The sequence below is a fragment of the Nuphar pumila genome, chromosome 6, assembly GCF_984573655.1.
Source record: "Nuphar pumila chromosome 6, dmNupPumi1.hap1.1, whole genome shotgun sequence".
NCBI lineage: Eukaryota > Viridiplantae > Streptophyta > Magnoliopsida > Nymphaeales > Nymphaeaceae > Nuphar > Nuphar pumila.
The window spans coordinates 22,763,371-22,785,306 of record NC_143254.1 but is presented as its reverse complement, the minus strand read 5'-3'; the positions used below and the strand labels follow the sequence as shown (position 1 = coordinate 22,785,306).

At 36.5% G+C, this 21,936-nt stretch overlaps 1 protein-coding gene across 1 annotated transcript; it reads right to left on the bottom strand.

The window, feature by feature from the left end:
- Window positions 1-149: 149 nt before the first annotated feature.
- Window positions 150-14,314, bottom strand: LOC149834319 (ATPase 10, plasma membrane-type-like). Its single transcript, XM_090011334.1, has 22 exons — window positions 14,125-14,314; window positions 13,423-13,535; window positions 13,195-13,314; window positions 12,933-13,031; window positions 12,442-12,579; window positions 11,962-12,096; window positions 11,604-11,783; window positions 10,120-10,326; window positions 9,919-10,038; window positions 9,540-9,659; window positions 8,892-9,014; window positions 7,538-7,642; window positions 7,003-7,147; window positions 5,879-6,040; window positions 5,463-5,701; window positions 5,342-5,374; window positions 5,177-5,258; window positions 3,089-3,249; window positions 2,799-2,972; window positions 1,606-1,788; window positions 1,185-1,357; window positions 150-814 (listed from the first exon to the last, which is right to left on the bottom strand). The coding sequence occupies exons 2-22, from the start codon at window positions 13,483-13,485 to the stop codon at window positions 718-720; spliced, it is 2,859 nt and encodes a 952-aa protein (XP_089867460.1). The 5' UTR covers window positions 13,486-13,535; window positions 14,125-14,314; the 3' UTR covers window positions 150-717.
- Between the last annotated feature and the right edge of the window lie 7,622 nt (window positions 14,315-21,936).

Below are 21,936 nucleotides of genomic sequence, written 5' to 3'. Positions count from 1 at the left end.
ATGTCTAATCTACTCATCGATAAGTAGACGAGTTTGACCATAATCCTTTGATTCAAGACAACATTATAAAATATTTCATTAGATTTTGTCCCCCAACATCTTAATGAGACGAAGTCAATTGTTTTGCATAAATGAATATGTAGAGTATATTTTTGAAAAGAAAGCCTCATTAACTTTGGCAAATAATGTGTTTTGTAAGTCCACATTTCTGGGTTTGGGGAGTGGTGTTTGGGGGGATGGGGTGGGAATCCAAAATAATTTCATGCCTTTTTTACGATACAAACCAAATGGTTACAATACTCATCAGATTCCTCCATGCCCCAATAAGACTCAACCTGAATCTCAGTACAGGTTTACCAAAAGTAGAGCTTTGCAAAGCGGAGAACATTTATTGCAATTAGCTCAGTCATATCATTTAACAAAAATTACAGCGAAATGGAGACCCAAAAAATGGAAACTACCTGCAAAATGAAAAATGAAAGAACTAAAATAGAATTGTAACTTGCCGAAGACTCTCAATTATTTCTGAGAGCTGAATACAGTGTTCCAGCTGCATAAATAGAAAGTGAATCTCATTGTCACCATGTCCAATCATCCTATCGATCGTTATCCGTTAACCTTGAGATGCATCACTCTGCACTATCCGGTATGCTGCAAGGATCCTGAAGCTATAACTACAAGAGTCTCATAAACCAAACAAGTGCCTCACTGACAGTTTCAAACAGTATAAGCTCCTTGAATTGTACTTATGTCCAAATTCTTCAACCTAACAACAGATTCTACGTGCCCTCTCAATGTAAGCAGCTCTCTCAACCTGCAAATTCCACCATAATTCAAAATCAACTGTCTTTTGTCTCAAAGAACGACGAGCACCTCCCTAACTAATGGTTTAGTATGACGTCTCAAATGAGCAACATTTTGTAACTGAAGGAGATAAACCTGTGAGTTTCTTCAGAAATGGATACGTTGGACTGCCTTAAAATTTATGAAAATTACAGAGCTATGCATTTACCCAAGCAAATAAAATTTTCCACTGAATCTGGTGTGCAATTGGACTTACAACATTTCTTTGATTTTGTGCACATTTTCTTCTTAATGTTTTTTAAAAGAAAAGAGATTATCTGACAATGGTGAATCCATTAGAAATAAGTCAAACATATGGGAAAACAATAAATGATAATTACCTGGCTATTTCAGCACGACGCCTAGCCTGTTCAGCAATTAATGTTGAACTAGAATGCCTATTGCCATTGGTCTCTACTTCAGAAGGAATTAATCCATATAAAGATCTCTGTGAAATTGCCCACTTAACTTCTCTGTCTTCCTTCCCATAATCTTTCTTAGAAGTAAATGCAGTCTGAGCAAGAAGTAAATAAAGCAAAGAATCAGATGTTGAAAAATATGCATGCATCACAATATATAAACTGTGGTAGATGCGTCAATCACCCATCTAAATAAAACATTCATTCATTTCAGAGATAAAAATAATCATATGCAATTTTTGCCTCAAGTTGCAGAATAATATAACTATACATGATGAAGGAAACCGCCATGCCAATCAAATGAAATCTGAGAAAAAGAAATATTGAAGCACAATAAATCTACCTTTCTATCAAACAGAAGATCCCAAGCCTCTCCACTCAAACAATAACGAATGGTGAACTTAATAATGTCCAAAGGTACATAAAAGATCACACTGTAAATCCATATAACACCAGCCCAGCCCCAACCAATGCCACTAATCGAAGCAAAACCAATATGTGCATAAACTGCAATTAGTGTAGCAACCTGCAAAAAGCCACAAAATGTAACAATAAACACACGAGAACGGTGGAAGCTGATATTAGTTAGTCAATCAATTGCCAAACCAAAATCACTTACAGCTGTCTACATTATATTGCTTAAGTATCTTTAAATATCATATCTTTGAAATGCATTTACAAATCATGAAAATGCATGCCTCAAAACTATTATAGACTTATCTGTCTCACGATGAAGGAACACACCATCTCCTACATGAGAACCGTTACTATGTTTTACATACCTATGCTTACACAGCTTAAGATATATATTTCGATCCTTTGGTCATCTCATGACATTTCTGGAGTCATGGCCTGATTGTGTCACATTGCACACAGGCTTTTCCCTAGTACACATGTTTTCTGTAAATTATACTAATTCACTATTTTCATCAGGAAACTCATTCAGAAAATGGGACTAGGTTTGTGAGGTTGAAGGTAGGAATGCAAACGGCTCAGATTTGGATCAGCTAAATGCATAGAAAGTTGGATTCCAAACAGGGTCGGAACAGCCAAAATCAAATAATTGTCTACCTGGATCCAGTCGTTTACATCCCTAGTTGAAGGGCGTGCTCTATGATCTCCTTAGGGAACTGAAGCCAGAAAAGACCTGTGCTAGTTAAGGGTGGAACTTTCTGCATCAGCTTTTCTACGGTCACTTGACTGCACTAGCATAATGTCTCACTTAGGGTTTAGGTAATGAAGGATAAATCTGCTAACTTGGAAGTTGGAACCATGCTTGGCATTTTTGACTAACTTGGTGTGCTGTTAACAACATGCGGACATGTCAAGTATTGAGGATACAATTTGAAATTAAATAGACAACAACCCCTCGATCAAAATATGGATGGGAATAACTTGAAATTTTTTCATGAATTGATGAAGGGTAAACATGATGTATTCTAAAGGATTTCAGTTTTCACTTTCAGAGATTAAAGCTCTGTACTACTGTAAATAAAAACCAACATGGATCATGCACATTGGAATTTGGAAAATTACCAGTTGAGCCACCACAAATGCACACATTAAGAGAACCCCAGGCCTCTCCATAAATGACCAACCTCTACTACGTGTCACAAAGATAAGAGCCTGGCTGATAATGCTAACTTGAAGATATATAGCAGCTGAAATCTCTTCAGTGTTATCTCGTAGAGACCGCACATGGAAATGAGTCTGAAAAAGGAAAAAAACAGTCGTGAAAACAAATATGTAAATAAGAAAATAACAGAATCGACAGAAATTTCTCCAAACACAATAGTTGATAATATACTTTTTACTATGACTGATACCTCAAAGAATGTGGTACTTGCAATAGTCCAGTAAAAGAACACAGTAATAAGTGCAAGGTAAGTTCCAATGACAATTCCTGTAGCAAAGATCTCATTTAATTTCCAACTGTCTGGATTGGGAGATGGTTTCACACGATCTTTTGATATAGTCATGATTGTCCCTGATAAAATTATGGCACAAGGATTGGTTACAGTCTGCAGTACTAACAATATGGCAGCTAATGTTCATTTATCTAACATACTTTCATATACTGATGAATGGAAAGAACTTGGAAAAACAGCCATCAAATATTCCTGAACAATGTGATAGCAACAACTGACTGCTATAATCTTGTATGGAACTGAAGGAAGATGAAAAAACAGTCACCAGGCACCATGCATTAGCAGATAGAGTGGTGAGGAATTGACAGCTTAAAGGGAAAAAGTACTCATGCTGCAGAAGAAAATAATCCTCATGATAAAACCATGTACTTCTAGGCTTATATGTGACTATATGACATATAACATGCATGCCAGATCCTTAGCATGTGCCGGCAGGGCGAGGTGGTTGCAAAGGTGGGTTTTTATGATGTTGTTGGGTCCACTCTAAAGAATCTCTGGTGTTCTTGTTGGGAAATTGAGTGGGTGTGGCAACTGAGCTTGATTGAAGTTAGGCTCGGAGGCATGCGAAGGTCGTCCCAAACCCTACACCAGGTGCAGCTGAGCAACTCGACACAGATTACCTTGAATAGTCTTTTGTCTTGAATAAGCATACTCTTGACTAAGTAAAGGATTAAGCTCACGAGAGAAAGAGAGAGCTGGTGATGAAAATAAGAGGAGGGACTTGGGTTTATATGGGCCTAATCCCCAATGGCCAACAATAAATAGCCTAGTTTGATACAAAAAGGCTAGCAATAAGTGACCCTAAATGAGCTTAATGGGACAAACGGCTAGTCAACCGAAGGTTACAAGCTGGATACAATTAATAGATAAAAAAGGGTATGACTAAGGAAAAAATGATCCTACTAAGATCAAAAATGTCCAAAAAACAAGGTTTTGGTCACATGGGTTCAACAACTAGGAATAAATAGGCTTAATGGGCCAAACAGAAGGTTATAAACTGGGTATAGTCAATGAACAAAAAAAGTTAGGACTAGGAAAAAAAATGATCCTACCAAGATCAAGAAAGTCCAAAAACAATATTTTGATCAACAGTCAACATGTTAGATTCAATAGGGGCAATTATGGACCATTCTACCTATTAATGGGACATGCAAGGGACGTTGGATGGTCCAGGTCGTGATCGAGAGCAACTAGAATAGTCAGGTTGACTAGGTCTAGGTTAAACAACGATCAGTTAATGCTCATATAGAGCTTGGTCAAGGACCTGCGGAGATAAATGTCCCAAGTACCAAAAAGGATGGTTAAAAGTTTAATATGACCATGACCAAACCAAATCAAATAAAACCAAACGAAACTGAACCAAGCCGAACCATACCAAACCAAATCCTAAACCCAAACTCAAATCCAAATCCAAGTTCAAAGACAAATCCAACTCCAAATCCAAAGTCTAAGGTCCAAAGTTCAAACTTCAAACTTCAAGTGACATGCCCCCAATGAGCCTTGCCCATAAAAGTAACCCTACCCTACATAAACCCATGTGAAGTTCTCGCTTCCCTTCAAGCTATGACTAAACATTTTAAATGAAGTAAAGTTCCCTCTAAATGCTTAGGTAAATAAATGAAATAGGTGGATAACTTAAGTGCATAAACTGCATAATTTTGAGATATAACTCAACAACCCTAACATTCCCTTGCCTAGATTCCCATAACAGAAAAGCAAAAACCTCTTTGTTAAGGTTTTGAGCAGTTTCTTGATGGAAAAATAACATGGGGGTCATTGGAAGCTGAGTGGCTGGTTGACAAATTATAATTTTGGTGCTTGCTTTATGTAAATATGTACATAATTTCCATGCAACATCTGTGGCACATAGCCATGTTATTGCCATATTCTCCAACAAGTATGCAGCATGAACAAAGGACATAACTCAAAGTGCCCCAATCACTAAAGAGTCTTTTCTTGAAGAGAAAAAACAAATAGAAACATTACCGTCATTCAAAATGGCTATGATCAAAACCATGAAAGGAGGGAAGTCATATTCCCAAATTAATGCAAGAAGCACAAAACCAAGCTGCAACAACAGGTCATCCTATTAGTTTTGCCGCAAAAAGAGCTCTAAAATCCATAAATAGAAATAATGCAAGATTAACTTACCACAATACGGATGGTTATAGATACAGCATATATCTGAAGAGTGAAGTTATTAAAATGAAACTGCAATTAGAAACATTTCCAGGTTGGAAGAAATAAAACAAAAATATAGTAGTCACTTAACTGTATAATTTTTCATTCTCTGAAAAATGGCCCGACTAGTTAAAACTGCACTTATAATGACACTCAAACCAGGTTCTGTTAAGACGATATCAGCTGCACTCCTAGCAGCATCAGTGGCATCTGATACAGCAATTCCTATATCCGCCTTCTTCAAAGCTGGTGCATCATTAACACCATCCCCAGTCATTCCACATATATGCTTCTTCTCTTGAAGGATCTTCACAATCTCATACTTGTGCTCTGATCAGCACAAAATAGTATCAGCAAGAGCATACTAAATCTTTCTGCTAATTGGAAATGAAAAAACAGAGCTTTAACATGAAGTCCAGGATATGTCATGTATATCTCAATGGTCTAATTAAAATACCAGGAAATACACCATATGTCATGTATATTTCAATGATTGGATTCAAATACCAGGAAATACACCAGCAAAACCATCAGCCTTTTCAATAAGCTCATCAACAGGAAGCACTTGATTTTCATCTTTATCACGTCCTAGCAATGATGAAGAGGGGTACATATTCGTTCCCATGCCAAGACGACGACCAGTCTCTTTTGCAATTGCCAACTGATCACCTAAATAAGCACAAGAAAGACAGGTGTAAGAAAATAGAGGGTGTGTTTCAATGCCACAGATCTAAAATCCGAGTTTAAGGTCTGAGGATTCATACACACTCTACAAGATTATGAGAACATTTATTGGTTAAAATTGCAATCACACATTAAGTATACATATTAATGTAGAACAATTAAGTTAGAATTAAATGGATTGACATTTAATCAAAGATGGGTTGCCAATTAAAAGCATTTATGAGTGGTAATTAACCATCCAAAAGTAACTTTTATGGGTAAAAAAGAACGTTGTAGGAATGAATGCCAAAATACTGGTTAAGTTTAAATGTGAATGTCATGAGAAATGTCCAGGGTGAAAACTAATAGTCCATTATTCTTTTGAACATAATGCAATTGACAGGAATTAAAACATGTGCCAATAATTTGACTTGCATAATGTTAAGGGTGATGTCACATGAATATGGATGTGGGAGCGGGATACAATGTGGATATGCTTGGTACGATTTGATCATTTTCAAAAATTAGACACAGGGACACTGCTGTACACACATATTCTGTGTGTGTATGAGTAAAATAATAATTCTAAATCACTATAATAGGAACATCAAATAATGAAACTAAGTTGAATTTGAAATGTAATGTAATTGATGACAAATTTTAAAAGAAAAAGAACTTGAGTGAATATTAAATAAGTAAATAAAATCATAAAAAAGAATAGATAAAGTTAATGACACAATGTTGACTGTGCATGAAACTGGGTTGTCTGTATCCATGAAGTATCTATCATATATATGAAGTGTCCGAGTGTCGTGCCGTATAGGCACAGGATACACATGCTAAGTGAAGTTCCTGTGTGGCATAGGTTAAGGGTTTCTAGAAGTTGCCTGTTCATATTTAAATATTAACATGATACAAGTAAATTGAGCATATACAGGAGTTCAAATCACAAACCTACAACATTTTACCTGTAATCATCTTCACACAAACACCAAGACTAAGTGCTCTTCGAATTGTTTCAGCACTGTCATGTCTAGGTGGATCAAACAGCGGCAACAACCCACAGAATGTCCATGGACCTCCAGGACTTTCTTTTGATTTCTCAGGCACATCCTGTGTTTTTAGGCCAACACTTATTTAGCAAGCTCAGATATTAAGAGCAAAGATAATGGTAAAGAAGTTTACCCAAGCTACAAATGTAGCCATACACAAACACAAAAACACAAAAACACAAAAAAGACCAACATACACATGAACCTGGGCATGATTTTTCTTTTTTCTTTATAAATGCATTTACTTGTTTCCAAACTAGTGATAATATACGGAAGTGAAAAGGAACTTCAGAATTGACACGTCTATTTGATGGGCAGCCACCATTCTCATGAGTATAATGTGATGACAACTCACCATTGTAAAGTGAAAACTTGAGAACTGCCAAATTTCAAAAAAATACAAACAAGAGAATTTTTTCTGAGCGTTAAGTGCTTTTAACAGTTCTTATACCTGGAAGGCAACTGCAAGTGACCGCAACCCCCTCTCTGCAAACTTGTCAATGATGGCATGGACCTTCCCGGCAATTTCATCTTTTTCCTGGCATAAGTTTAGGATCTGCAATAAAAGAACACATGGGAGTGAGACTCTATTGAAATTTGAAAGGCCCAGAAGTTGCTGTTTATTTGATGACAGGAACAACAGGCCAGATTCTATCTGAAAAACACTGAAGCAACCCTGTGCAAGATGGTCTGTGCTTTCCTACATAGGCATAACTTGTCATGGACACACAAATTTCTTTTTCTTTTTGAAGATGAGGAACCTGCCTAGGAACAGGGGTCACTTAATGGACCCCCCTCCTAGATAGTAAACCCCCGGTGAGTGCCCTAGCCAGCAAAGGGCACCCACCAGCCAAGCCACCTTCCAACGTCTTACCAAGCACCGTCCTAACCACTGGGTGACCTGGGGTAGGTTCACACTATAATTAATATGTGAAAATATGTATTCCTGTGGATGGGATAATTTCTGAATCCAAGTATTTCCAACTTTTGAGATTTCCTCCACTGAGAATGTGCACTGAAAAAGGTGTACTAGGAACTATACTACAACATATAAATGAACATGTGCATTTTCATGCACAAAAAAGGTTACTTAAGCAGCTCTGTACTCAAATCTTCGGACTATAACCACTTCTAGTAAGTGGAAGGAAAATAGGAGAAAGAGCAAATAGCATACATGGTAGAACTTAGCTATGAAATATGAACACCATCATTTCACTTTCATGAACTTGTAGGAATTGTAATGTTTACTATGACTACAAAAAAAGGTATAGAAAAATAACTTCCATGGAGTCAATATAATCACAATGAAATGAGTGTTTCCAGTCATCACACTTTAGTGTTTTTGAATTGTATATCAGTTGGTGTTTTTAAATAAATATTAATGTATATTCAAACTTTTGATTGATTTCTGAGGGAGGTTAGTATCTGGAATTGAGCCTTTATATGCAAAGAACAAAATCATGCTACAATATATACTGGGGAAACAAAATAAATATGCATAATATTGGGGGGAAAATATTGCTTAATTAATGAAATTATGTGGATAAATGATGTCAAAATCCTTTAGGATTCTGCACAAGAAGATTATATATGCAAGTTTACTTATGATTAAGATAAATACGAAAGAATCATCTACTCATAGGACCACTCAAAGAAAGTATACAACCACTTGGAACTCCAGTAAACCAATTTTGCTTAATCCACATCTTCTATCTTGATATAGAAAAAAAATGAAAATCTTTCAGAAATACTATCATAAATTGGTCTTTCTGCATCCAACTATAGCATGCTTAGTCAGTGAATACCTGCTCTGGGGCTCCTTTACTGGCCCGATGCCAGAATCCAGGGGAATCAATATATGTTATGGCAGTACGCTTGTCAACAGGATTAAAGGGCAGGAAGTGAACTTCTGTGATGTTTGCTCGTGCCTGCATTAGAAATAGAACAGATTCTTTCACTTATTAAGAAGAAAAAGAATAAAACAAGAAGCTCACACACACACATGCACACACACACAGACACAAGCACACACCTGTATAAGTGTTTGTGGATCAAGCCCTATGATATGATCTCCAAGGTTTATTTAGTCAAAAACATGTATTGGACAATCCTATTTGTTGTGCAAGCAGGATTGTTAAGAAATTCAAAAGTCAATGGTCCACACGGCCCAAAATAATTGAAAAAAAAATCTTTTCTTTGAGAACGGGATCCAATACGTGATTCCTAATAAAGAAACCAGGCCAAAAATATTTATGGGAACAGATCATCAGATAAAACTTGGATTCATGACTTGTGCTAGAGAGCACACCCAGGTCGAGTGCACTAAATATAATCCCATATATACAAGCATGTGTGTGTGTATGCATATATGTATATGGAAGAGGAAACGCAAATATTTTCAGTCAGTATGATTGTTGGTTAATTAGTTGTTTATGGTAATTGGATCCATTTACCTCCTTTGGGTCCGCAAGCATGTTAACAATAGCTGTATCAATAGCATCTTGGTTCTCAAGCCTTGCTGCTCGTGCTGCAAGCAGGATCACAGTTTCTTTATCCATATCTTTGTTGAAAACCTACAAGACAATGTCCTAGTCATGATTCTCTCTTTTCCCAGAAACATGAATGAGGCATCAATATAAAAATGCCAATGGCCATTATGACCCTTCAATTAGGCAACGAGGAGAGCTTGTCAGGAGTTAAGTCAAAAGATCCAAGGCACTTACTGCTTACAGATACAAGGTATAATTTAATTGTAGAGTGGTAAATACAAAAGGCAGCCAATTAGAAAGAAAAGTTTCTCTGAATTATAACAAAAACTTTGGGGAACCTAACCTCAATTAGATTCTTATCAACAGTAAGGCGATTCAAAGTTAGTGTTCCAGTTTTATCACTGCAGAGGACATCCATTCCAGCCATTTCTTCAATGGCAGTCATCCGCTTCGTTATGGCACCCTGTTAGACAAGGAAAATTTTATCAGTTGATATAATACCTCATATGGAACTAAACCACAGAGGGATGTGTATGGGTTAGACCTGTTGCGAAAGCCTATGAGAACCAATTGCAAGTGTTACAGACAACACAGTTGGCATGGCAATAGGAATTCCTCCAATTAAGAGTACAAGAAGGTTGTTGATACCCTTTCTATATGATCGATGTTGGATAGGGTACATTACTATGATTTCAAGAATCATCCCCACAGCTATTGAGCAAATACAGAAGTTTCCAATGGCTGTAAGAACCTGGTAAAAAAAGAATCATATTTTAGTATCTAAAATCAGATACAATTATACTGAGAATTGTCTTTCCCTTGAAGCAGAAAGAATTTGACAAGGCTAAGCATTAAAGTTGAACAAAAAATTCTTCGTTTCTGCTCTATCATTCTAGTATCATAAACCATGAAAGCTTAGGAAATGACTTTGCTATATGGCACTACTTTAAATCATAGTCACAAATATCACTGAGATATTGAGAATCACAAACCGTAAAAAACCTAAAAATATTGTGAGATTTTCAAAATTGTGTCTCCTAATATATTGTGATATTGTTGCAATTTTATCATGATTTTTAAATGTGATAAAATTTTCATGATAAAACAAAATTAAATAAATGTATTTAAGAGGGCATTCTTGTCATTTAAGAGTACTTTTTTGAATAAATTTATTTAAGAAGGTCCACATTCACACTTCTCATCTAAACTAAAGTAAAATGTAGAATAATACATAAGGGCACCATTCATCCAGAGGAGGGAAAGGCTCTTATATGGGGACAGGAGGGCCGCACCCTCTTCAGTCCCGTCAATAGGAGACTATTATCACTTATTTATTAATCATTTTACCAATATCGTATACTACTACCAACTTATAATAATCTACTTTATCTTTCAATCCAATATCTTTCCAAGGCTTTCCAGACAAAAAAAAAAATCTGAAATATCCTGAGATATTCCCTTACAGAAAAGTTCCCAATAATAACGCTCCTATCATTGCTATAAGGTCAAATCAATCAATGAATCACAATAATCAACATTCACATGCAATTTCAGTTGTGTTTATGCCTATGATATGAATCCTTCTCCTTTTCTTGAGGTGTTGAGGGATTTTTCAAAAGAATTCTTAAAGGATTTGGCCTGTTACTTTAATGAACTGAACAAATCATAATGGGTGGAGAACTTTATGAACACAAAAAGCAACGTGATCTTATTGTAGACCAGACAAAGATGATACCTGCAGATAGCTAATAAGGTCTTAGAAACATCTCCATTTGATGAGTTCACAAAACAGAATAGCTAATTGTCAAATTTCAAGATCAATGAATTTCACATACTAGTTTATAATGGAGGCAAGCACATTCTTTGACCTTCAATACCTAATTTCTTAGATGAACCGAGAAAAATTGATCTCTAGGAAATAGCTGGCTGAGCAATCCCAGAACAACATGACTTCTACTAGAATTCTTGTACATAGAGTAAATGGATTTAATATGTAAAGAATATGTCATACAACCCTGCATATCCCACCTTCTGAAAATGTCCAATAACTTCCGTGGTGTCAACAAGATGAGCTGCCTTCCCGAAGAAAGAATGAACCCCAGTAGCAATTACAACAGCTTCAATCTCTCCATGTTTACATGTTGAACCAGAATAAACCTCATCACCAGTCTTCTTTGTAACTGGAAGGGACTCTCCTGTCAACGCTGACTGCATCATAAAATCATAAATGAAGTTACATTATAAATAAGTGAACTTTAAGTGAAAGGCAATGTATGGTCATCAGTGCTAAGTACAAGAAATTGAGGAAAACAATCCATATAGACATGGTGTGTTATTTGGCAGTAAGCAATTTCCAATTAACTTAAAGTGCATAAGCATCATTTGCCTGGTCAATCTTAAGAGGGTCTCCCTCAAGCAGGCGAGCATCTGCTGGGATAATGTCCCCGAGTTTAATGCTAATTATATCTCCTGGTACCAGAATAGTGGCATCCTTTTCTTGCCATTGTCCATCTCTTAGAACCTGAACCAAAGAATGGCCATAACAACCCACATCAATCATGTAATGCCATCTAAAAAAACAAACTGGAAAAGGAACTTATGGCCATCTCACCTATTTCAGCTATTTTTCTATGTGAAAGTTTGTGATGGTGGCCACAGTGCCAAAACATAAAAAGATGATCATGTAGCATTAATAATTTTCAATAAAGATTTAAAGATTCTCCTTGCAACGTTAATCATCCCCAATACCATATGTGTTCACTAAAATAGTCTTTAAATTGCATAGGTGCTACTTCAGAAGACAGCAGATTGCTATATTCATTATAATCATGGAAAAAGATTATTATAGTTCAGAACAGGTACCGACCCTGGTCTTTGGAGCAAGATGAGCCATGAGAGCAGCTGCTGCATTGCCAGCATTATTTTCCTCGATAAAACTAATAGTAGAGTTTATGAGCAACAAACAGATGATTCCCACAAAGTCCTGCCAGTCAGGAGCCTCTCCCTGAAACATAATGCAAGTTGATCATTAGTAAAGGAACTTGAGCATCCAACGATTGCTTGACCAGCTTATAAATCCTTGAATACCCAAGTCATATCAATCAAACTTCTTAAATCACATGCAAACCATTGAATTCATAAACACATGCGCTGTCAAATTCATTGTATATGAGCTCATGCAAACAGTTGTAAACAGCAAGCAGTCAAAAATTTGATAGCTTAACACTCATATGGAAATGTGCAATAGACAATAAACCAAAGCAGACAATTCTTTTGCTGTAGATCCTTTTCAGTCCATTGAACATATCAACTTGAATGAGTATAAATAAAAACATATAGGATTATGTGAAAACTTACTCCACCGTTAGCAAGGGCAATTGACATTACTGCAGCAGCTTCCATAACCCACGACAAAGGGTTCCACATAAAGCTAAGGAACTTCAAGAATTTGTTCTCCTGTAGTGTATCATATCAAAAGTATGATCAATGTTTACAGTTTGAAATCTATTTAGTTCGCACATCTCTGGAATAATTTCAATTCAAATGCCTAGAGCACAAGATCAACAAAAATGGCGACTAAGAAAAGAAGGTGTTGGGTGCAATAGCATTCTGGAACTACCGGTTTCTCTTCAAGTTTGTTGGGGCCAAAAATTAGCAAACGAGCCTCAGCACCTTCTGATGAGAGCCCCGCCGGAGAAGTCCTCAGTTGTTCAAACACTTCCTCCAAAGGCAAACGTTCCTGCAGGAAACTCATCCACATGAGCATAAAATTTTATCTTTAACAGCATAATCAACTTAGAACATGGAAAACGACACTGCAATTTCCTCTGTTCTTCAACATCTGTACCAGGTCAATCGCATCTCGGTGGAAATTTTCAGGTCCGAGAAGAGGTTTCTCCAGGTCTTCCATTGCTCAAGAAGCAATCTTCCTCTACAAAATTCAACTACACCACCTCACCCCTGCAACAACAACTTAATCGTTTAAACCAAAATGTCAATCTTTCCAAGTCCTGGACTTTCAGATTCTCAAAATGGTAAGAGGCTTATGCCCATCTTAAGCATCACAAATTTTTACAAAGCTAGTTGCAACAGAATAAAAGTTTTCAACCTCACTTGGATACAATAATTCAGAATGTATGTCCAAATCACCGAGCATCAAATGCTTCCAATCTATCTTTGATCTTGAGATGCGAAAAATTAGTTGCAAGAGATGTTACCCATTGTTTCAACCTAGCAAGTTTTTATGTGTAAGAAGAATCCGATGAACATGAAACAATAGCAAGGCGCAGCAGCTTTTATCAAATAGTTTTGCCAGAATCAGACAAAAATCATTCAGAAACATAATTCAAAGTTTGATCTTGAACAGAAATCCTTAAACACATGGGAGAAGATACTTGAATTTCCAAAGGAATGCACAAAAGACTAATTTTTTCCATCAGCCATCAATTTCAAACTGTCGAAAATATAAATTCTTCGACTCCCCTATATCTTGCTTTCAGTTACATAGGCAAGCTCGACAAAAAGAAATGGCAGTCATCAATTCACTTACTCAAGCAGGGTTTTGTTGAGGTGGGGAGGGGGGGAGAAACGGGGGATCCTCTGGAGGAGGGAACCAACCCCACGACCCTTTGCGGTTTCTTGGGCACCGGAGATCTTTTCTGTTTAAAGCCTCGACATTTGGGTGGTTTTAAGGCCCAGAGCGATCGGGTGAGTGGTAGAGCGGCATGACCATCTTCACCGATAGCAGTGGTGGTAGTGATAGTGAGCATAGCTGCTGCTGCTGCTACTGATTGGTCTGTGGAGGCGGGTGGGTTTACTGTTTGACTGGCGGTTGGATCTTCGATTCCACCAAGCGGTCCTCCTCCTCCTCCTCTCTCTCTCTCTCTCTCTCTCTCTCTCTCTCTCTCTCTTCCAACGGTCTGTCTCTGGACTTAACGTTCTCACCAACCTTTTCAGCTGAAGCAATAGGCAAAACTGAACTGTTTCATGCGTGTGTGTTGTGTTTTTTTGTTTTTAACACACAACTGCCCTTTACTTACCGCTGCTGTGCTCGTAATCAAACAAAAGTCTATCCGCAACTTCCACCTGAGGTTGACCGCTTATGTCCACCCACAAAATAGATTTTCAAAACCACCCTTTCTGAAAAATATCTGATTATATGTGGGTAATATTTGCTAGCCTGGCGGGTAAGGCACTCTGTAGTGAAAAAATATAATATTTTTATTAGTTTTTATTTTATAAATATAGGAGTGATCTACGTATTAAGATCATGTTTTTAACTTATATGTCATATTTTATAAGAATTAAAAAAATCAACAACTTACAATATACAAAATTTTCAAACTTAAAACAACATATTTTTATATTAAAAAAACTATGATCCAAAGGTCAATTCCTACTATTTTGACAAATAAGATTAGATTTGGTCAAAACTAATCATCTTATAAGTTCCAATTAAAGGGTTCCTTACTCCCAAGTAGGAGTAGACATGGGGGCAGCCTGACAGGGACGACTCGTATTGAAGCCCAAGACCGGCCCAACCCAATTGCAATTGGGCCTGGGTTGGTGTAGACCTTTAAGCCCAATCCAATTAATGGGCCGGGCTTATCAGACCCCATGACCACCCTTACCCCGATGGTCATTGGTTGATAGATTTTGGACCTTCCATTGGTTGGGTAGCCCCCTTTTCACACACACACAGATATATAAAAAATAGGAATTAGGTGCTTAAGATATGTGCTTGATGGGTTTTTCTAATCTTTTGATTTTTTTTGCAGTTTCGACCCCATAAATGTGTTGAGCATGATTGATTTACGAGGAATCCACACCTAGATCATGTGTTTTTGATAAAATAAATGATATTTGGAGCCTCGAAAATTTACAAAAGATTTTGGACCGTTGATTTTTTGAACCTTATAAAAACCCATCCATGTGTTGGAATTGAACACTTCAAGAGCTTATCCCTATAAAATCAACTACATAGATCACATCTGTACGGTCAGAATTTAAAAATGAAATGAAAAAAAACCCTGAAAAACCCATAGAAACACATATCATAAGCACCTAATGTTCAAGCCCTATGTTCTACTATATATATATATATGTATATATATATATATATGTATATATATATATATATATATAATCATTTATAATGTTTCTTGGTATGGTGCAGGTTGGTTTTTCTCAATCTGTTACGGTAGATTGTAGTAATTGACCCTTGAATCATGTTTTTCTAATGAAAAATGGGTTTTTATGAGTCGAGATTTTAAGGCAACTCACATGCTAAAATCTGATAATCTGAAAGTTTATCTTTCACATGAAGAAGAAAGCTGGGGTTAGGCAGATCCCTACCAGAAATGTCAACCTTCGTGAAACCAACCATATAGATCACATCTACAAAATCGGATTTATAAAAAAAATAAAAAAGATTTTGCTAGTTGATTGCACTACAAATGATATATATATATATATATATACACACACACACACCCGTGAGTTGTAAACCCACGAGTGGAAAACTCTGTTTTTTATTTTTTTCACGTTTGATCCTCGAAATGTGATTTGGAAGTTTGGTTATCTAGAAACCAGCTCTTGGATTACTTTTTCTGACTTGTAAATTGAATTTCTTATGGGCAGAAAAATCAACAGTGCAAAATGTGCTGAATTTTCACACATAGAAAATCATATTTTTATTTTAAAAGAATATGATTCAAGGGTCAATTTCTATTATTTCAACCACGCTCAACATATCAATGATGTTTCTGTCAACACTTGTCCCTATGAGTTCCAACTAAGAAGTTCGAACACACGAGTGTAGCCAATACGTTCTTAGGAAAAATATTGGTATAATAAATAAATATATAATCTTAATATTATCTTGTCCATGACCAAAAATGAGGTCTAAATGTACTTTTTAGATCTAATAATTATGTTTTGTCGAAATGGAGAAATGTGTCTCAATCTTTATTATTCACATGTGTCTATCTAGGAAGAATGCCATCACTTATTACAATCTGAAAGGGGAAGAAAAGAAAACTTTTTTTTTTAATTATCAAATATTTAATTGACCTGCAAAAAATGGTCGATTTTCTGATACATGTCTCAATATCTTTTGATGCATGTTCAAGTGATGGAAAACAAATGATATGTTTCACATATCCAACTAGTTTGTCTACTTTATTTTTGTTTTGGTAAATCTAAATCTCACAGGTGTGATCTACATGTTTCATTTAATCAGCTTTCAGATCGCAGAGATTTGATGTGTATAAAAGTTTCTTGAGCAATGCATAAATCAATGTTGGTAAAATGCATCACATTTTTTTTTACTCAAAAAAATATATTTTTCATCAAAAAAATACAGCCTAATGTTTGATTCCTTCTAAATCAACCACATTGAACACATCTACCAAGTTGAATTAGGCCAAAATAATTGCAGGAGATTCTAACTAGATTATAGGTACAATTGATTGTAACAAATATATTTCTTGTATGTTCAGCAAACCCCCAATAATTTTCAACTTAAAAAATCTAATCAGGACTCAACAACAAAGGGCAATTTGCTATTTAATGGAGTATCGACAACTTCAGGTTGTCAAGTCAAGCTGGTCCAGCAAGATGTTTCTGTCAAGCTAATTCTTTGCCTCTTATTCTAAAATTTTAAATATTTGGCTGAAAATTACTTGGACAATATCATAAGGGGTGGATATCGGGCCAGGTCAGGCTGGCCCAACCTGTATTGATGCCATAGCCCGGCCTGACTCAGTTATAATCGCGCTTGGTTGGACTCGGGCTCTAGTCAGGCAGGGCCTTTTAGGCTTGACCCAGTTAATGGGTCGGGCTTGTAGGGCCCTGTGCATTTGCACATGGGCCTGGCCCGATTATCTATTGGGGCTGAGCCCAGCCCGACTTTATTCAGGCCTAGGCTGCAAATTGCAGCCCCGCTGGGTACCCGAAATCCGACCGGCACCGGCCCTGATGGCAACCTGGCCTTATTTACATGTTCCCTTATTTCTGGTTAGGAAAAGATTTCTGTAAACGAGCTGCTCAATTCCAAAAAATGTTCAAGTTGGCTGGTGCCACGTTTTAGAATAATTGGAACTTTTAACATAGTTTTTTTTCTTCGACATAGAAAGCTAGGGTGGATGGAAGCCCTATTAGGAAGTGGAAGAGCTTGTACCTGTTTATTATGAGATACTAAAAAAAAAAAAGTAACAAGATTACAAAGGGGAACCCAGTTTGGGTTCATGTTAGTCCAATACCGATCAGCTGCATAGTAAACAGATTTGACCAAGGTCGACTTTTACCATAGTTGCCAAAGATGGGTATGGGTACTAGTACAGGTTCGGTTATGCGAGGGCTTCAAAAGTTTTGTGTACGTTTTGATTGAAACACTACACTAAACTAGGGGTGTCACTGGGTCGTGTTTGAATCGGGTCCGACCCAGGTATTGTTTTTACCAGGTATGGACTAGGTCTGGTTCATGTAATCCTCATATGATCTGGGCATGGTTTTTCTTATGATAAATCTGATTGAACCCAGGACTGAATCTGATACCAACACCACAAAGATACATCCTGGTTCAGACTCACCTCGGTCCAAACCTGATCTGACCTGTTGAAACCTTTAGTATGAAGATGTTGGTACGAGGTTTTTTTTTTTTTTTTCTTTTTTCGAAGAGAGAAAGCTGGGGTTAGGCAAGACCCCTACCTGCTTATTGAAAAAGACAAGAAAACAGATTACAAATGAGGAGTCCAGTTGGGACTCATATGGGACTGATGATGATCAACATCTGCGAAATCAGCTGGAGGAGCTAAAAACCTGCAGACGGGGATTGAGCGCCCGCTGTCCGGCACGAACAAAAGGAACTTGTTTCCCAAGACAAGGTTGTCCACAGGTGGGACACTTGGTAAAACTACTGATGTGGCAGGTAAAATGACAGTTTTTGAGACATGGTATGGGGTGGCAGGCGAAACCCAGGCTAGATGGACCACTTAACGAAGGACTCCCTAGGCTTCGACGACTCTGCACAATGAAGTACAAAGGGGTAGCCACATTCGAAGGAGCAATAGGAGTCAGCGAACCCTGTGTTGGTGTGTTCATGGAAAACCATAATCAGAACGTAAAAACAAACAACATGTACCAATATTCGCCAGGGAAGAAATTAACGTTGGCGCAAATACACAACATTCTCTTTAGCCTATCGACGCCAATGATGAGCTCAGGCCATCAAGTCAATGGTGAGCAGGACCTTGAACCCAATGAGAAAAAGCGGATACCTTGGTTGCTCTCATCAAGCAATCATGCCTAAATTTATAGTGGGAAAAAAGTGAGGGGTTACTTACATAACATTCATGTATGTGAACACTTCACATGCCATATTCAACAGAATGAATTTTTCGAATTTAAAATTTGGTTTTCAAACGATACAAACTATCACACATATGCAGAACCTATAGGAATAATTTTTTTAACAATAATAAGCTTAAAGTTTTCAAATTTAAAAACAAAACCAAACTTATCAAGTTTTGAAATTGAAATAAGGTTTCGACTATATGATTAAACATAAAATGTATCAACCAAATCCAAAATGAATCATGATTCCAATACAACCATATAGGTCCCAACGTTCTTAACATGCGAACATATCTTATTTCTTGAGAAGATGTTTCTTTCATACTTTGTTGGTTTCTTTTTATTCAGAAATGTCTACAAAGAGTTGACAATGTGCATCGTGACATCAGAATCAATCCACCAACTATGCAATGGAACATGAATTAAATTATACTAATGAGAAACAAATAATTTATTATCTTTATTTTTGAGACATTTCTTATGCTTCAGAAAGTTCACCTGTTTATGTCCCTTCTTCTTGTAGAAGAAACACTTTATTAAAGAACCTTTTGACTGGGATTTGGCTTTCGCATGAGAATTTGAACTCTCTCCGAAGGTTTTCTTCTTGTTAATTTTTTGCCCTGATGTATGTTTTTTTTCTTATAAGAAGTCATATATGTACTCAACACTCTCTTAACACACTTGGTCAAGAGGTCATTAAAATATCATTCATCGTTATGTGTATTGTAAGAGTTCTTGAATGATCCATACTCACTAGACAATGAGGTCAAAATCAAATGAATCAAAAAAGAGTCAGAAATGACAAACTTTATGCCTTTTAGCTAAGATGCAATGTTTCTCATCTCTAAGATATTCTGTCGAATGTGACTCTCACCAGAATATTTTATAGACACTAATTTGGACATAAGTGTACTAGCCCTAGCCTTATTAGAACTGACAAATTGAGCTTCAATGACTCATAAATTCCTTCACTATCCTTTAGTGAGGCACGACGTCTTAAATGTTCTTAGCCACTCGAGATTGCAAAAGCAACAAGCTAAGTCTATTTGAGCGCTCCCATTTCTCAGAGGTAGCCTTTTATTCGGTTGCACTCTTCTCTGTAAAAGCAAGAGGTTCGTTAATCCTTTAGGTCAAATCTAGGTCCATGTAATCGAGAGTGAATAACATCATTTCTTTCAAATCTAAAAAATTGGATCCCTCTAACAAAGGGATGTTACTAGAACTATTAATGATGAAAGAACCTAATACAACGAGGAATAAAAAAAAAGACTTTATTATTGATCAAACGAGACTCATGTTGAAAAGATAAAAACTGAAATCTTTTATTATTTACCTTTTCTGAGACAAACATAATTGAGCCATTATCGTTCTTAGACAAATATAGTAGTCAAAGCCTCACGTAGGGGGCAGTGGCAGAGCCACATTGAGGTCAGGATGGGCATGTGCCCACCCTGATCCAAAAACACTTTAATAGGGGGTTCAGTTCAGAGGTGGGCTCACCCTAATCTTTTATGTGCCCCCTCGCCCACCTGTCTCTCTCTCTCTCTCAACCCAAAAATTCCCCCAATGAAGGGGGTTTTCTAGGTTCGTAAACAAGCTGAGCTTGGTTCATTAAGTCTACACCCCTACTCTTTGCAAGCTCATCTTCTACATTTTTTTTAAGCATTATTTAAAGTTTGATAATATATAAAATTTATATATTACATATAAATATATGTTTAATCCATATACAAAACATATATAATATGCATTTTATGCATATAATGTATAATATATGTATAAATATATAATAAAAGTATATATAAATATATAATATGTAAAATGACTTATACGAGTCAAGCCAATCGAGCTCAGCTCATTTACCTAAATGTGCTAGCTAATAGTTTGGCTCACTGTGCTCAATTTCTGAATCGAGCCAAGCCAAATGACTGTTCATGTCATTTTCCACCCTTAGAATTTGTGCCCACCCTAGTTCAGATTCTTGGCTCCACCCCTGGGTAGGGATCTATAGGAATGAGCCAACTTGCAACCTTGAAGATGAATAGAACTTAATTGAATGAAGTTTAAGGGAAAACATGGTTTAGTATCTCGTTCTCAAACTGCAGCTAGCCTTTAAGTCAAATTCAACACCATGGTGAAGTCGCTTGTGAGTGTCTTGAATTCCCGATCCAAAAATATTTTGGTGACCTTACAATGGGATTTTCAATTGGAGTTTGTGGTAGTAGCAAAAGGATCGAACCATTACTCCCAAGATTGGATCCCACCATAAACCCCTTCGGGGGTGCAAGGACGAACCACACTTGCAGTATGGGCCTTTACAATTTTGTATTTTTCTTATTTTGTACCATATAGGGTTTTATGTCCATTATATTTATAGCTGCCTCCTTTTGAGAGTTAGGGTATGAGAGTTTAGGATGTATTAAGGATTATGATTTTGAAAGCTCTATATTTCGCCTTTGTATTTTTTTCACATTTGTTAGTGAATTTTTTACTCCTTTGCCTGTGGACGTAGGTCTTAGTGTCGAACAATGTAAATCTCAGGTCTTCTCTTGTTCATTTTTTCTTTGTATCATGTGGTTTGCTTCATTTTTTTTTAGTTTACATAACAAGGCCTCTCATTTTTTTTCCTTTTTATGAAAGGGCCTCCCGATTCACATATGGTATGTTATTACTTGTAACCCATTTTGCTTCTTGAGATCTGATCATCTTCCCGTCTTGCATTGAGATTATGTTTTTTTCAATAATATTTTATTTTCCTTGCTTTTATTAGAAAAAAGATAGGAAGATGATTGATATTGGCAAAATTGTTTGTGTTAATTTCATGAGTGTTCATTTCAAATTTCAAGTGCATAATTCAATGTACATTTTAATTTGTTTTATTTTTAAATGTATTTACAATCCTTGTTATGTCATGTTTTAGGATCAATTGATAGTTATAACTAGCATGTTAAGGTGGTCATTGTAAATTTACCCTTTATGATGTAATTGGGATTGCTAATAAATTAAT

Coding starts and splice junctions, on each gene's coding strand:
- LOC149834319 (XM_090011334.1), bottom strand. CDS start 13,485: ATGGAAGACCTGGAGAAACCTCTTCTCGGACCTGAAAATTTCCACCGA. Junction 1,358..1,605: donor ATCTTCTGTTTGATAGAAAG/GTAGATTTATTG, acceptor CTTCTTGCTCAG/ACTGCATTTACTTCTAAGAA. Junction 815..1,184: donor CGTCGTGCTGAAATAGCCAG/GTAATTATCATT, acceptor TGGAATTTGCAG/GTTGAGAGAGCTGCTTACAT.